Source organism: Tribolium madens, unplaced genomic scaffold, assembly GCF_015345945.1.
Source record: "Tribolium madens isolate multiple individuals breed KSU strain unplaced genomic scaffold, Tmad_KSU_1.1 Scaffold_7;HRSCAF=85;Tcas5.2_LG10, whole genome shotgun sequence".
In the NCBI taxonomy this organism is placed as follows: domain Eukaryota; kingdom Metazoa; phylum Arthropoda; class Insecta; order Coleoptera; family Tenebrionidae; genus Tribolium; species Tribolium madens.
In genome coordinates, this window is record NW_025401050.1 from 11,401,843 (window position 1) to 11,418,420 (window position 16,578).

A 16,578-nucleotide genomic window follows, 5' to 3' on the forward strand; every position below is an offset into this window, starting at 1 on the left:
AAAAATCAAAAACCAATATTGACCAATTTTTGAAACCATTTATTTAGCTTTTGCTTACCTTAATTTTACTCATCTCAAACTAATTGCATTAATGAAAAGTTGATACCCCAAGATGTATTCAGCACTCGATTTACGAACATTTATCCAAATTTTCAAGTGTTTTTTTTAAGTTTCCAAATTTTTTTATTTTTCAAATTGAAAAGTAGGTAATGTATTATTGTTCAAAACTCAACAACTTGAAACATTTTTTTTGCATATGTTATTCATTGTTTTTTTTTCTTTTGTACTAAACAAAAAATTATATTGTTTTTCATTTTTTCTGAATATTAAATACAATAAATCTAGCAAACATGGGGAAAAAGAAATCGCTTTTTTGCGTAATTATTCTCAAGTCCTGCAAATTATACCAATTTTTTGTTTATGCACCCATTGGTGCTCTAAATGTGTTTCTGAAGTGAAGTTAATTGAAATTAATTAAACGTATTTACGTCAAATTTTCATTTGTCGAAATTGTGTTCACGTGTTTGAGCACACTTTGGTAGGTATATTTTCAGCACACGCTTTACCAAATCTTCAAGTTCATCGATTGTTCAATTAAAATCTACCAACTTGAATTAAAATTTCATGGTGGTGCATTAAAATTTTGTTTTCTTTCAGCCGATCGAGCCGATGAAAAGTTTCACCGTAAAGCGACAGTTCGCATGGGAATAAGAGTCGTGCAGCGAGCTTACGCACCCCCTTCGCCCCATCTCTACAACCCTCGTAATTTGTCACGATCGCAAAACAAAAAGACGTTATTCGGATGTAAAAGTGCTCCCTTAGACGTCAAGTTTCCCAAAGAACAACAGAATAAAGCGAGGTCGATGGAAACTGGCTTGGAACAGCAGCAGCAGCAGCAGCAGCAAGAAGAAACACCGACTCATATCGAATACAAAAACGAAAAAAACGAAACGCAAAGTTAGTAAGGAAATTCATTTAAATGTGCTTTTTAATTTCGGTGATGGTTTTTGTTTAGGTGACAAAGAAACGCATGTTTCTTTTGGTGAAACAATCACAAATGGAATTGAAGATGAAGGAGCCATCGAATCGCCGACGAAACAGGACGATAACGAGGTAAGCATTACACTAATTTGCTAATTGGGATACCAATTAGAGTGGTTGAAAAAATTCGACACGAAATGGTTATATTATCTGTTCTTTTAATTCATTTTTTAAGTAATATTAATTGCCGTCTCGATTCGCCTATAAAAGTTCAAAAACACGAATAAAATTAATCTGTTTTTGTCACGTTTTATGATAAACAAAACAGTAAAAAGTTATTGTTCTGTCTACTTTGTTATCACGCGACTTTGTAGTCTTACATATGAAATATGTTTTTATCTATTTTTTTTTCGTCAGTCTCATTTCGGTTTAGAGCCGAGAAAACGAGCGTTTGACCTTAATAACAAACTTATTGAGTAAAAAAAAATACATTTTTATACATTTTTGGGGGATTGATCAATGACAGACTTACTTGGGTCTGATTGATCATTAAATTAAGCAACGTTTCAGGTCTGTAATAACAGTAAACTAAGAGGAAATGCAGTAAAGTAGAAAATGAGGGCGTAAAATCGCCTTATAAAATTATATAAGGCACAACAAAAAGGTTTTTTACGTTATACTTATTCGGACAAAAACAGTACCTACTTTTTTAATGAGTCAAATGTAGAATTATGTACAGAGTGTTCCAATGAAAACGAGCCACTCCGAATTTAAAAGACAAAGCTATTTTAACAAGCTTTTCAAAACTTTTTACCAAAATTGAATCAGACCATCCATTCGTGAGATACAGAGTGTTCTAATAAAAATGAACTAGAAAGAATTTGCAAAAAAAAACGAAACAGGTTAATTTTGTTTAGAAATAGCCTTGTTTTGTAATAATAATTTTTGTAACTTTTTTGTTAATGTCTTCAAAAATTACTGTTTTTTTTTCTTATAAATTATTTGTTTTTCTTACTTTTTATTTAAAGCTGCGTTGCTGAGAGAAATCATGCAATTTGTTATTTATTTATTTTTTTCTAAATGGAAAGATTAATTTCAACGTAAACCAGATTTTAAATTCTTTTGTCTACTCTTTTAAAAATCAATTTTTTTTTTAAAACAACAAGTTCAAAATAGTATTTCTTCGTTAAAAAGAAAGAATTAACGTTAGACTTTTGTTATTTCTCATAATTAAAAAAAAACGTAATTTTTTTCTCAAATATTCTAATAAAAGTACTGTTTTTTGCTAACAATTTTTTTTCATTTGAAATGTAGAAACACATATTTCTTATTTCAAACAAAAGTTTTTCAATGTAAACCATGTTTTAGCGATTTTTGTCCACTTTTTTGTGGTTGGAAAAAAATAATTAAAAAGTAGCCTTATTTTCTTTGTATTTTTGTACAATTTTTTCAAAAAAATTAACACATATTTGTTTTCAATCAGAAGTTTTTCAATGTAAACTATGTTTTAGCGATTTTTGTCCACTTTTCGTGGTTGAAAAAAAAAAAAGAACAAAAAAGTAACCTTATTTTTCTGTAATTTTTGTGCCAATTTCTTCAATCATTCCAATTGGTTATTTTTTTTTAATCGAAAGTTAAATTTCCACGTAAACTAGGTTTCAGTGATTTTTGTCTATTACAAAATTAACATGTTTAATGTTAAAAAAATTCTATCTGCCAAAAAATTTGACATTTTTAATGTCTTTTTTATGTTTTAGTGTGTTTTAAACTTTCATAACTTTGAAATTTTTATGATAATAAACATTTTCTGGAGAAATTTTTATGTTTTTTTACTTTTTTTGCAAGTCTAGAAATTTTTTAATCCACTATGTACATATGACACTTTCTTAGTCTCCCCAACTGTCTTTTGTAGCACGATGTTTTGAAACGTCTCGATTAACATTTTTACTATTAAATTTAAACATTTCCCTAAGAATTTTTCTTCTTTTGAAAAATCAAAAAGTCAATACATTTAACACTTTCTTTTTACTTCAAGCCAAAGTAATCCGAACTAACCCAAAGTGGCCTAAAGTGTATTTTTATGTCTATTTAATTATTTTTTTCTAATGTTTGATTTTTTTTAATTTTTGAATTTGTCAAAAATTGAAGGACATTTAATTTGTACCTAAATAGTTATAAAAATGGAAGAAAGGGGTTTGAATTAAAAAGAAGTTTGAATTTGGAAACAAAATCAAATATCTATAAATCTTTTAAAAAAAAATTCTCTGGGGCGCGAGTTCTGGCGCATCTTGTATGATATTATTTCACTTTTTGTATGATTTTTTTGAAAACTTTGTAATATTTAATATTTTAGTGTTGTGCTAACTCATTTTTTTCATTTAAAATGTAGAAACACATTTCTTATTTCAAACAGAAGTTTTTCAATGTAAACCATGTTTTAGCGATTTTTGTCCACTTTTTTGTGGTTGGAAAAAAAATAATTAAAAAGTAACCTTATTTTCTTTGTATTTTTGTACCATTTTTTCAAAAAAGTCAACACATATTTTTGTTTTCAATCAGAAGTTTTTCAATGTAAACCATATTTTAGCGATTTTTGTCCAATTTTTGTGGTTGAAAAAAAAAAGAACAAATAAGCAACCTTATTTTTCTGTAATTTCTGTGCCAATTTCTTCAATCATTCCAACTTGTTGTTTTTTTTAATCGAAAGTTAAATTTCCACGTAAACCAGGTTATATCTAATATTTATTACGTTTAATGATGTAATTACACATTTTTAGGTTTTTTATTTCAGAACGAAGAAAAGAGCGGTTTTTCATAGCATCAGCTGTCGAGTTATTTCAGACACGTGTCTATCCCATTCGCACTTTGGTTCATTTTCTTAATTTCATTTACTCTACTTGGAAACGCTTTTGTAGTTTCAAGAAAAAAAAAGGAAATAAAAAACCGTTTCAACATTAAGTTAATTATAATCGTTTTATTTGATTTTTTACAGCAAAACATCCAAGATCAATTTCGTTCTTTGTGTGGTGGCAAACGTCCCAGTTTGGCGGCATATCTTGCTGGCGTCCCGGCGCCTTGTGCTCAAGTCGAAAAACCATTTCTTCTTAGCGAAGGCAAAGTGCATTTGCTTGCATCTCTTGACAAAGCAATTTATTCCCATGGCGAGGAAATACACGTCTCTGTTCAGATCAGAAACAACAGCAACAAAACAATACGACGGATAAAGGTGGTATAATGTTGAAATTTATATGATTTTGTTTAAGAAAAATACTGCAGGTGTTTGTGGTTCAACACGTTGATGTTTGCATGTTTTCAAATGGCAAATTCAAGAACGTCGTTGCAATGATCAACTCAAAGGAGAATTGTCCCATCACATCAAACACCATCTACGAGCATACATTTTCTCTACTTCCAGTGAAAAGCTCGACGAAAAATTGGATTGCTTTGGAGGATTCGTATACGAAACAGGGCACAAGTTTGGCGTCGACAGTCACTTGTTCGGCTAACAACCCCGATGAACGCAATGTCTTTGCTATCTACGTTTCCTACTATGTGAAAATTAAACTGTTAGTGAGTGTGATGGGTGGAGAAGTATCTTTGAAACTACCCTTCACTCTTATGCATACTTGCACCGATTTTGAACACACCGAAATTCTAACTCGAGTTGCTAAACCCGATTTCGAATCGAAACAAGTGATTGAATCGGTTAAAGATGGGACGTGAGACCAGGCTGAAGTCGTTGTCGAGATTAATAAAGAAACAATAAGTGAGGATGTGACAAAGGTGGTATCTAAAATTTATTCTGACGAAACTGTGGTGCAAAAAAAAATGTCCAATACTATACGCAATCAACTCGATTATGATCAAATCGTGCCGGTGAAAAGTGAAAGTGAAGTGGAAGATGTGATGAATAAGACGGAAAGTGCTAAAGAAAAAGGATTCAGTTTGCATAGAGCGTTGTGTTGTTTAAGAACTAGAAGAACGTCTTAGTCGGATTGTATGTTTGTTACTCTATATGGGGCCCTATAATAATCTAGCACTGTGTCTTAATTTCCTAAAAAAATATAAATTTTTTTCTACCTTGTCTTTAAAAACACATTTTTCGATTTTTTTACTACAGGCAGATAGTTGAAAATACAACTAAATTTTTCTGTAAAGTATTTACATATGTACAAATATAAAATAAAAAGCACAACAAAAATTAAATTAAATTAAATTTTTCAACTCGTTTTTCTGTTTTCTAGTAGAAAGAATTCTATTCGTGTATACCTCTTTTACCATGAGATGGCACTACGTACTAATATGAAACTATGGTTGCCTAAATGGTTACAAGTGAACGCCTTGGTTTTAAAGTTTCGGATCAAGAATTAGAAACGGCGGCAATTTTGAAAAAAAGCTTTTGTCTTAATTTATTATTCTCTATTAAAAATAAATTACATGTTTTAAACAAAACGTTATTTTCAGAAAAAGATCACAGATTAAGGAGAGATCTAGATTTAACAACTTGAATTAAATTTCAATGGCGCACACTTTTCGTCGATAATCAGTATTTTTTTTATTTTATTGTAATTTCGATGGTTACTGTGTATAAAGATTTACCAAGTTTGGTTACAATACAAAATTCTCAACATGTTCTAAAATTACGAGTATATAGGGTGCGCCAGAACTCGCGCTCCAGAGAAAATATTCAAGTAAGAAACAGGAACATGGAAAAAATGTTAAAAAAATTCTATCTGCCAAAAAAAATTGACATTTTGTAAAGTGAAGGGGGCGCCACTATACACAAGGTGGCAAATTTTGGCGGGAAGTTGGTGACGCGTGCGGCGCACAGGCCAACGCCCGGCAGTGTAATTGCGACGGCGGCAGTGTCCGCATCACTCTGTCTTGTTAATTACCATTTTCCAATAAATCCAGTTTGTTTGGGAAACGAGCGTATTATTATTTCACAATTTGACATTTTTTATGTCTATTTAATGATCTTGTAAAGTCGCGGTAAATTTATTTAATTTATTGCAAAGTTGGCAGCCTCTAGCTCGCCACCTTTAGTGTGTTTTAAACTTTCATAACTTTGAAATTTTTATGATAATAAACATAAAATTTTTAAATGTTTTTTTGCAAGTCTAGAAATTTTTTAATTCAGACATATGACACTTTCTTAGTCTCCCCAACTGTCTTTTGTAGCACGATGTTTTGAAACATTTCCCTAAGAATTTTTCTTCTTTTGAAAATCAAAAAGTCAATACATTTAACACTTTCTTTTTACTCCAAGCCAAAGTAATCCGAAGTAACCCAAAGTGTATTTTTATGTCTATTTAATAATTTTTTTGTTTAATTTTTTTTTGAATTTCTCAATTTGTCAAAAATTTGTAACTAAATATGTAGTTATAAAAATGGAAGAAAGGGGTTTGAATTAAAAAAAAAAGTTTAAATTGGGAAACAAAACCAAATAGCCATAAATGTTTCAAAAATTTTTTTAGCATTTTTATCATGTTCCTGGTATCTTACTCTATCTTGTGTAATATTATTTCACTTTTTGTATGATTTCTTTTTGAAAACTTTGTTATATGTATTTAATGTTTTATTAGTGTTGTGATTTCGACAATTAAAAGATCTATCGACTTGACTAAAAAAATTAGAGGGTTCCTTTAAAAAAAATTGTTGATGACGTCATTACTGAAAAAGTGTAAAATATTACATCAAGTTGAAAATTGTGTATTTTTCAAAAAGAAAATTGATCTGTGTGAGCATTTTGGCCAAAACAAAATATTTTTAGTTTCAATAAGATTATTCCGTAATTTGCCGCTCACTGTATGTTCATCAGAAATATGTAATTTTTTTATTTTAAACAATGGGGAACATGAAAATAGTGTCAATTAAAAATCTACAATTTTACAGTTCTTATAATTCTTCTGCTTCTATTATTTCCTTGCTGTTACATTTTTGAGTCTCCAATAAACGTTGTCCTCCTGCAAATAAGACACATTATTTTGTGTTTTAGTCTTTTTTTATTTTCCAATGGAATTAAATCGCGCGCACGAATCCTTTAATCTCGCTATCCTGTTGATTTGAAAGATACGCCTGATTGTTTTTGTTTGTTATTGGACGTCGAAGGTGGGATTTTGTTAGTTAGATTTCTGCTACTGCCGATGCTAATTGTTCGCCATGATTCGACAACTTGTGAAAATTTTATTACTTTGCGTTTGTCATATTATGGCATTAAATCAGGACGAATTGGTGGTGAGAATTCTAGGTGGTATTGAAGAGGCGAAAAGATTAGCTGCAGAAACGGAATATGCATTTAAAGGACCTGTGAGTTTTTTTATAAATATATATTTTTATTTTATTATTACAAATGAAAGATGAAATAAGATAGTAGGTAGGAAAAAAAATGTGATAAAACAAAAAAGTGAGTTAATTAATATTGATAAATACGAGAACACCATATGGTAATTAATTTAATGGAAAGCAAACAAAAATATCTGTACTGAATACTTGGAAAGTGGTCGAAACACAAAAAATCATTGTCAAAAAATTAACAATTTTTTTAGTTGATTCTAAATAAAAATAAAAAAATTAATAAAAAAAATTAAAAAAAACAGTTGGCAATAATTCATTTGTTTTTTNTTTGTTTTTTTTTTCACAATAATTGAAGATTTTGTAACTTAAATATACTGTAAATTCCTATTACATACTAAAATTTTGAAAAAAGTTTCAGACTTTTGATAATTTTTTTCAATTATTTTAACCAGTGAACAAATCCAAATATTAATTAATTGACTGAAAGAAGTAAATCTTTTCATCTAAATTGACTTTTGGTAAAAGAAAATTTATAATTAGGTCTTTTGGATATTATTCTTGAAAGAACACTTTCTTGGAATTTACATGTGTATTTACACATTTAATATTTATTAAGCACGTGTGTTTTGTGACATATGACCCAAAAAATATGTATAAAATTTTGATTAAAAATTGTTTTAGGGATTGCTTTTACCAAGAATTCTAAAGGAAATGTTTTTATTTTAAAATCATATTATAACAATAATTATTTAATAAAATTAAATAAATGATTAATTAAAAATAAATAAAAGGGAAATTATTTTATAAATATTATTGTTTTTATACTGTATTTTTTAGTAGATTCAGTTTCCTGGCTGAATTTTACCTACGCGGTAACTGAGCAATTTTTTTTTCTCAATTTTGTCAGAACCTTAAAGTCTAATAGTTAAAAAATTATAAACAAACATTTTCTATAAGATTCAGGTTGGCTATTTTTTGTTAAAACAGTAAGTATAATAAAAAAAGTTGTGTTTTATTTTTTCTTTTTATTGACTTTCTTTCTCTTTGTTTTGTCTCCCTGTTAGTATTCCTATTCGCAGCTGCATTGTTTCTTTCCCCCACTTGACGTCCTGATATCGATTTTCGGCAGACGTCGCGGGCGTCGTGAGCGCCGTCGGAAACGACCGCGCGAATCTAGACGCTCGATATCAGGCAAACAGAAATTTCGGAGAGTATTGAATCAAAAGCGGCACGTGCCACCCCTAAAAATAGATCACGAAACGACGATAATATTACACCCCTCTCTTACTCGAATTATAAATAGAGACTATTATGCGGGGGCCGTATGTTCAACACCTGCTTAACATGGTGTGTGTGTGTGAATACATAAAATAATGACTTACTGTTTGGTTCAATGAGGAATAAAAAACTATCCATTGTCGTTCCTCTTTCTTCAAAAAACAAGCTCTCCCAGAAAAATTTCTATATCAAGTTAGATATTTTGATTAAAAATTTTGAAACTTACAAGGACCAAAGTGGTGAAAACTATAACTATTGTTTCCACAAGAAGACAAGTTGCAAAAACACTGAGAGAATTTTTCTCACTTAATAAATCCATGAATTTTTTAAAATTTTGATGACATATGTACAAATGACACTTTTGTTTTGATTTTAATTAGTAACGATTTGTTTTTGTTGTGATGAGCTTCAAATGCAAAACAAGTTTGGATCAATACATAAAGTGTTAAAAAAAAGGTTGTAAAGTATTTAAGGAGGTAATGGTATGGATTAAAATAAACAAAAAAGTCTTAATAAACATTTTTGTGCGATTAGACATCAAGAAAAAAACTAACAAAAATCAATCGCGCAATGTCATAAGCAACATGAAGGTTAAGATTATTAAAACTTTTTTATTTCTGTCTTGTTTTACAAAATACATATTAAGTATGACACCAAAATTCTAAAAACATTAAAAATTTGTAAGAATATTAAAAAAAAATAAGAAAAATAACATAAGAGCTTTACAACATGAAACGTATAAACAAAAATAAAATAAAATTTGAAATTGTCAAGTAGATCTTCCGAATTTCTTTATCTTTTTCATTATCTTCGTCTTCTTCAGTTTTTTCCTACAATCGTAGTTTTTTATCTGATTTTTTTGTTTTACGTTTTTTTTTGTATCGCTTTTATTTTTTGTTATATCTTTTCTTAATAATTGTTAAATTACCGTTTCAGGTTTTGTTTCAACCTCTGTTTCTTGTTCTCTTAAATCTTTTTTTCTTTGTCATCATCTTTAGTTTCGACATCCTCAGTTTTTTATTTGATTTTTTTCTCAATCTAAAACCGTTACTTTGCGGACCCACGTTTTTGTTTGTTTTGGTTCGTACTATTTATCTCTTAAAATATTTTACAATCTTTTTTTAACACTCTGTAAAAATAAAAATGTTTTGTTTAGGTGCTTGGATTTAAAGATACTTATATTTTTATTCCAATTGACAATGTTTATCGTAATTATTGCAAGAGAGGAATGGAATTACACAAAAGATTATCTCAAGATAATAGGGTACTGTGGGCGGACGTACAAACGAAAAAAGAAAGACAGAAAAGAGATTTGTTTCACTATTTTCTCGACAATTCTGATAAAATTGTACACAAAAAGCCACTTTATCCTAAAGGAAAACCGTTTAATGATGAATTATGGACACAAGAATGGTATTTGGTAAGTAACTAACTAAAGTCACGTTAAATTAAATATGTCAGTAAATTTTGATAAAATAGCAAGACACAAGAAGTAGACCGGATTTACCAAAATTAGATTTAAACGTTCTTCCATTATACAAAAATGGAATTACAGGGAAAGGAATAAGAATCAGTATTCTCGACGATGGTATAGAATACACCCATGATGATTTAAAAGCAAATTATGTAAGTTTTATTAGAACAAAATTACGTTATTTCTCAAAGAAATTTTAGGATCCGGAAATCAGTTATGATTGTAACGAAGAAGACAATGATCCTCTTCCTCGTTACGACCATTCTCAATTTAACAGTCATGGTACTCGTTGTGCTGGTGAAGTTGCAATGACTGCAGATAATGGAAAATGTGGTGTTGGAATAGCTTACAATGCAAAAATTGGAGGAGTGAAACTCTTGGATGGAATAGTCACTGATCGAATTGAAGGTTCAGCTCTCGGCTACGCATATCATTTAGTTGATATTTATAGTGCCTCGTGGGGTCCTAATGACGATGGTAAAACAGTTGACGGTCCTGGAAGACTTGCCGTCGAAGCTTTACGTCGAGGAGTCACCAAAGGACGAAATGGAAAAGGAAATATTTTTGTTTGGGCTTCAGGAAATGGTGGTAATAAAGGGGATAATTGCAATTGCGATGGATATTTGGCTAGTCCTTATACAATTTCAATTGGGAGTGCTTCCCAAAAAGGGGAATTTCCATGGTATGGTGAAGAATGTGCTTCGACTCTAGCTGTCACATATTCTTCTGGAGCGTACAAAGACCAAATGATTGTAAGTTGAAGAAGAAATTTTCTTTGTTCTAATAAGATTAATTTAAGGCAACGACGGATCTTTATAATGAGTGTACGATTAAACACACGGGAACTTCTGCTTCAGCTCCTTTAGCCGCCGGAATTATAGCTTTAGCACTTGAAGTCAAGTGTGATTGATTTTTGTATAAACATATATTTTTTAATTGGGTTTGTTTTAGTCCTGATTTGACTTGGCGTGATGTTCAGCATTTGATCGTGTGGACGTCTGAAGTCGCACCTCTTATACAGAATCCGGGGTGGCAAAAAAATGCTGCCGGCTTTTATTTTAACACAAGGTTTGGTTTTGGTTTAATGAATGCTTTCGGTTTAGTTAAGGCTGCTGTTAATTGGACGAGTGTGCCTGAAAAACGGATTTGTGCAGTTACTCCACCTGTTCGGTCAGTTTTTTATGTAAAAATTAATATTTGTTTATTATTTTTTGTTTAGACTTAATCAAACAATCACATATGGGGAACCTACTGTTATAAAAATATTTACGAAAGGTTGTCGCGGTAGTAAGAATCGTGTTCGATTTTTGGAGCATGTGGAATTACGAACGACTATTGAATATCCGATTCGGGGTGTTTTAGAAATATTTTTAACATCTCCATCAGGAAGTAAAGTTGAAATTTTGGCAAAGAGAAAACTTGATAAATCGTCAAATGGTTTCAAAAATTGGAGCTTTATGTCGGTGATGACGTGGGGAGAAAGGGTTGAAGGATTATGGACTGTTAACATTTCGGATCAAGTAAACAATTGAAAAGTTTTGATTGATAAGAAAAGTTTTGTTTTTCAGGTTGGACCTGAAGGAAATAATGGATTTGTTAAAGAAGCTGTGTTAATTTTTCACGGAACTGAACAAATTCCGAATTATATGAGACAAGGATCCCGAAATTATAATCTTAATTATAATAGAGTTTATAATACTGCAAATAAGATTTTTGGATCTGGGGAATCTTATGACGACATTTATTGGAATCTTGTATAAAATATAATCAGAAAAAAAACAAGTTAATAAAAATATTTGTGTTTTATTTATAGTACAGTTAAAATGATAATATATGTTTGTATAAAAAAATTTAATAAATTGTGCAAACAATTATTATAATAACTATAGAGGAACGGTTTAATCTTATAAGTAAAATGATTGTTTGAAAATGGAAGTAGTTTTTATGAAAATATTAATTATTTAAAAGCTAATAAAGTTATTATCATATTACCTAGTGGTAGAGAAAGTTCTAAAAAAATTTTACTATTCACTTATGTATGTACATTTTCAACTTGATAAATAGTTATTTAGAATTATTCATTTATTATTGACGTCTTTGTACAATTTTGAACAAAATGGTTGTTATATTGGTCCATGATCATCATATTATCATCTGTCAAATTTTAGAAAATATTGGTGGTTGTACTTTAATTGTAAAGTGTTTTTTTTTTTAATTATTATGTGGCACGTGTTTTTAAAAGTAAAATGATTTATATCTAATACATATTATCACAGTTTTTTATCCGATTACCTACATTTTGTCCAAAATTGTAGTAGTTTTAGTTTTATAATTTTTTTTATTATTTTTGGACCATTGCCTAAGGTAAAATCACGAGATATGTTAGTTTCATAAGATAAAGATGTGAAAAATTCTCAACATAAAGTGCAACAAGTTTTCTGATTGCCTTTTCGTCTTGTTTCGTTTTCTTGATCGATTTTTCTTCGGAGTGCGTCTAAAAATAGCAAATGTTTAAAATTAATCAGATGTGATTTTATTAATTATTTTACCAGCCAACGGTCTTTTTCCAACGGCTGACAGACTTTCATAAAGTTCTCTAATCGGATTAACATCAGGTCCTAATCCATGACTCCAAATCAACATCATTCGAAATCCGTGTTCTTTATAACTTGACGGACCTAAAACGAAACCAAAATATATTTTTTAAGCAGAAGATTTTTTTTTTTGCACCATTGTATTGATGTTCGATCGCTTTAATTTGCTCATCGGTGAAAGCCCAATGATGCGCTAACATTTTCCATTCGCTAGGTCCTAGTTGTTTGTAAGCCACTTTATAAAGAATTTCTTTGAGTCTTTCGTTATCACGGCCGCGGATGTCTTCTTTTGTCGATCGCCATTTACTTCGAGCTGATTGCTTAAAACCATTGTCTTTTTTATTTTTTTCACCTTTTAAATCTTCCTAAAAAAAATTAATTACGACTAGATTATTTCTAATGATTTCACTTACAACGTGTGCAGGATAGTCTAATCGAGCCGTTTTAATGATCATATCGACAATGGCCGTGAAACTTCCTCTTGCCGCTATATAAAGAGGAGTCCTTCCTCCTTGTTCTCGCTGTTCGATATCTGCACCTGCCGCTAAAAGCACTTTACAAATTTCCGTATGACCCATTTCTGCAGCAATGTGAATAGGTGATTGCAATCTCTAAAAATTCATTTATTATAAAAATTATAAATTATTTTGTTGTGTCTGCCGACCGCATTTAGACTATTAAGATCCGCTCCTTTGCTTATAAGAATTTCTACGATTTCAATAACATTCGCTTGACAAGCTATATGTAAGGATGTATTTCCTTTCTGAAAACGAGAAAAGAGACAAACGTTAGAAAAAAGTTTAAATTAAATCTACCTTATTTTGTTTATTGATGGAAGCTCCGTACTGCAATAGAATTTCTAAAATTCCTTTACTTCCTAAACTGCTCGCTATGTGCAACGGAGTGGATCCTTTCTAACAAATCAATTGATTAAAAATAACTGAAAATGGTGGTAAAAAAGTTACCAAATTTTCGCAATCGGGATCAGCTCCTGTTTCCAAAAGTATATGCACTGTTTCAGTTTGTTGATTTTGGGAGGCGACATGAAGTGGAGTATTTCCGTTTGTATCTTTGGCTTCCATGTCGGCTTCGTGAGTGAGAAGAAGATCGGCGACGTCACAATGGCCTCTTTCGCAAGCCACATGTAGAGCTGTTTTATTTTCCTAAAATATTATTAATTAATTAGCTTAGCTTAATTTGTAGACCTACTTTGTTTTTTTTATTCAAGTTTGCTCCCAAATCAATAAGACGTTTGATGATTTCGATGTGACCACCCATCGCAGCATGAAATAGGGCAGTTTGACCGTCAATATCTACGGCATCTACTCGTGTATCCTCCAAAGTATCAATTAAAAAATCAACAATTGTAATTCGATTATTTCGAGCTGCACACATTAGCAAAGTATAGTGTTTCTAAAAAAAATTAATCGAAATTAGTGAAAAATTTTTTTTGAACATATTTAACCTTATTGGTGGCATTAGAACAAGCTCCTGTGTTGATAAGTAACTGTACAGCATCACGACTACCATGCCAACATGCCATTAGTAAAGGTCTCATTCCGTACTAGAAAATTGTTAGAAAAGAAAAAAAAATTACAAGTTTTTTTTTACCTTATCGCGAGCTTCAATGTCACAATTGGCCGCTATTAACATTTCCATAATGTCGATGTTACCGCGAGAGGCAGCCCAGTGAATAGGAGCACGTCCATACTATAGCCAAGTATATTTTAAATAATTAATTATAATTTACTTACGTTATTTCTCGAATTTATATCGACAGGTTCTTTTAAGATTCTTCTAACACTTTCTGTATCATTTTTAATGACTGCTTCATGCAATAATAAATCATTTCTTTGAATTAAAGCTCTTCTTTCTAATTCTTCGGGAGTGCTGGTAGGTGATGGACAACCAGCAGGTCTTAAAGCACAACCATGTTCTAATTCAGCGCTCATGCAGGACATCATTTTTTCTTTTTCTTAATTACACTTTAGTATTATCAAATCATTTTTACTTGTTGAAAACTATAAAACAAATAATATTTATTTATCGACATTTAGATGAAATCAAATGATAAATAGTCAGTCCTCTGTGGAAAAGGTTCAAGGACGTACCTAGAAATAAAAGGAAACGACAATAAATATCGAATTTCTTTCTTTGATTTATTTGTTTAGGCCTACATTTCATTTATTTATTATTTTTGTTATTTTAAATGCTTGTTTAGATTTACTTATTTTGCATAAAATCTTTTTGTTTGAAATGTGATGTGATTGCAAAAATATCATTCAAATGCCTATTTATTTATCCTTGGTTATGTTAACGGACAAACAAAACTATTTTTTATACTACTATTAAAATACGTATTAATTTATTTCAAACACCAAAAAGATTTAACTTTGATTAAATTGTTTCAGATTGTATAATTACTTTACTATTACATGTAGTTACATTGTTTGGCATTATATCAATCACTTAAAAGGTGGAACTAACTAGTTATTCATTGTTACTACATGTACAGCTTTTGGTTTAAAAAGCCGATAGATTGAAAGATTTTATAAACTTTGAGAACATTTCAAAAGTCAACTTTTTGCTAATAGGATGCATAGGGGCGGCACCCGTTACCATAACAACCTAAATACGTTACGTAAATCTGCGTCCAGCAGCAGGTAATATCAACCAGAAATTTCTATTGTTGTAGAAATTATTTTTATTTGTATGGTTTTGAGTTGTTGTACTAACCAACTCAGCAGATTGAGATATGTGGCACATTTATGTCGTTTTATTTTTTTTATAGTTCTATATAGTGATTTATTGACTACATTTTACATCAAAATGTAAATCAAAGAGGGAAACGTGTGCTGATGTTTTCGTTTAAAACGATTTGAATAAAATATTTATGACTTGTACTTGTTGTTATAGTTTTTTATTGAGAAAAATATTACAAAAATTGGTTCTTTAGGAGAATGTTTTAATATTATAATATTAATATCGTTTAATATAAGTTATCTAAAAGCTAATGGCGTATTAGTAAGGTCACATACAATGTAATTAACATAATAAAAGTAAATATTTACTAGAATTTGAAATAAAAATCGATTGTTGCGACTAAAAACTAATTTGGCTTTGGTAGGTATTGTAAATTTATTCTTAGATATTGAATTAGTAATTTATAAAAGAAGATAAACTGAAATTATAACAATGATGTACATATACAAGCTAGGTAATAAATATAGGATTAGAAAAAATAATTGTATTTAAATTTATTTACCTGTTGATAAAGTTGCATAAAAACACATGTATGTAGGTACATATCTACGTTGTTGCTTATTCGAACAGTAACTGAAAGGGTCGTCGTCGCGACGGACGTCTACATTTGCCGCGTGTCATAGTCCATGCGCAAGCGTAACTATATTTTATTTCGATTGTTTATCTGACTAACGAATGTCCATTTTATTTAAAATAAATAAATGTAAGGCAGGATTTTCATGTGATTTTTTTTTATTTTTCAATTATTACTTTTATAAAATGCTTAAAGACGATAAGTAATTTGTAAAATACAAGGTGATTCACGAGGAATAATGAGCCTGACCAAAATCTCTATGCAACCATTATTACTTTTCGCAAGTTATTTCGCGACAACTGTAATGTAATGTGTAGACATCCAAATAGTTCTTTTCCAGTTTTTAGGAAAAAGTTGAAATAAGTAAATAGTAAAAGAAAAGGCATTACAATAGTCAATTTAGTTTTAGTTGTAAAAATGCTTGAAATATGGTTTTCTAGTCGTAAAATTACACGCTGAACACGATGCAACAAGTTAAAATACTCTATGATGCATTTTTTTTGAGATATTTTGAGTAATGAGGTTAAAAATAAGGCTAGAAATATCCGATTTTGGCAAAAAAAAATCAAAATTTTTTTAATTCTTATGAAAAACTAGTACTATATGTAAAATTAATC

The 16,578-nt window shown here is 30.0% G+C and overlaps 3 protein-coding genes across 6 annotated transcripts in view; 2 read left to right on the plus strand and 1 right to left on the minus strand.

Moving 5' to 3' along the window:
* The window catches only part of LOC123009702 (phosrestin-2-like), a 14,943-nt gene extending 9,792 nt beyond the window's left edge, over positions 1–5,151 (plus strand). Inside the window, exons 7-10 of the mRNA XM_044406181.1 lie at positions 658–957; positions 1,016–1,113; positions 3,974–4,207; positions 4,258–5,151. Coding sequence (XP_044262116.1) covers positions 658–957; positions 1,016–1,113; positions 3,974–4,207; positions 4,258–4,704 — 1,079 coding nt within the window. The 3' untranslated portion in view covers positions 4,705–5,151. The remainder of the gene's footprint in view (positions 1–657; positions 958–1,015; positions 1,114–3,973; positions 4,208–4,257) is intronic.
* A 1,991-nt stretch (positions 5,152–7,142) lies between these two features.
* Positions 7,143–11,790, plus strand: LOC123009698 (neuroendocrine convertase 1-like). The gene is made up of 8 exons (XM_044406176.1): positions 7,143–7,290; positions 9,713–9,976; positions 10,036–10,182; positions 10,231–10,782; positions 10,830–10,930; positions 10,982–11,200; positions 11,250–11,550; positions 11,599–11,790. Exons 1-8 carry the CDS (start codon positions 7,144–7,146, stop codon positions 11,788–11,790), a joined length of 1,923 nt encoding a protein of 640 aa, XP_044262111.1. The 5' UTR covers position 7,143.
* Positions 11,791–11,932: 142 nt separating this feature from the next.
* On the minus strand, positions 11,933–15,980 carry LOC123009783 (ankyrin repeat and death domain-containing protein 1A-like). Of its 4 annotated transcripts, XM_044406300.1 has the most exons (12): positions 15,890–15,980; positions 14,379–14,645; positions 14,236–14,334; positions 14,090–14,188; positions 13,834–14,037; positions 13,590–13,787; positions 13,440–13,538; positions 13,289–13,387; positions 13,038–13,235; positions 12,761–12,989; positions 12,580–12,708; positions 11,933–12,524 (listed from the first exon to the last, which is right to left on the minus strand). In XM_044406300.1, exons 2-12 carry the CDS (start codon positions 14,586–14,588, stop codon positions 12,445–12,447), a joined length of 1,644 nt encoding a protein of 547 aa, XP_044262235.1. In that variant the 5' UTR covers positions 14,589–14,645; positions 15,890–15,980; the 3' UTR covers positions 11,933–12,444. The 4 variants fall into 4 exon arrangements, with proteins under 4 accessions (XP_044262235.1, XP_044262237.1, XP_044262236.1 ...); XM_044406302.1 differs by lacking the exon at positions 14,090–14,188; XM_044406301.1 differs by lacking the exon at positions 15,890–15,980 and having other exon boundaries at positions 14,379–15,110.
* Between the last annotated feature and the right edge of the window lie 598 nt (positions 15,981–16,578).

What these genes read in the sequence shown, in the direction of transcription:
- LOC123009783 (XM_044406300.1), bottom strand. Translation starts at nt 14,588, where the DNA reads ATGATGTCCTGCATGAGCGCTGAATTAGAACATGGTTGTGCTTTAAGA. An exon ending in TAGACTATCCTGCACACGTT is followed by an intron (nt 12,990 to 13,037) that starts GTAAGTGAAATC and finishes AATTTTTTTTAG; the next exon opens with GAAGATTTAAAAGGTGAAAA. An exon ending in TGGAAAAAGACCGTTGGCTG is followed by an intron (nt 12,525 to 12,579) that starts GTAAAATAATTA and finishes TGCTATTTTTAG; the next exon opens with ACGCACTCCGAAGAAAAATC.
- LOC123009698 (XM_044406176.1), top strand. Translation starts at nt 7,144, where the DNA reads ATGATTCGACAACTTGTGAAAATTTTATTACTTTGCGTTTGTCATATT. An exon ending in GGACACAAGAATGGTATTTG is followed by an intron (nt 9,977 to 10,035) that starts GTAAGTAACTAA and finishes TTGATAAAATAG; the next exon opens with CAAGACACAAGAAGTAGACC. An exon ending in CTGTTAACATTTCGGATCAA is followed by an intron (nt 11,551 to 11,598) that starts GTAAACAATTGA and finishes TTTGTTTTTCAG; the next exon opens with GTTGGACCTGAAGGAAATAA.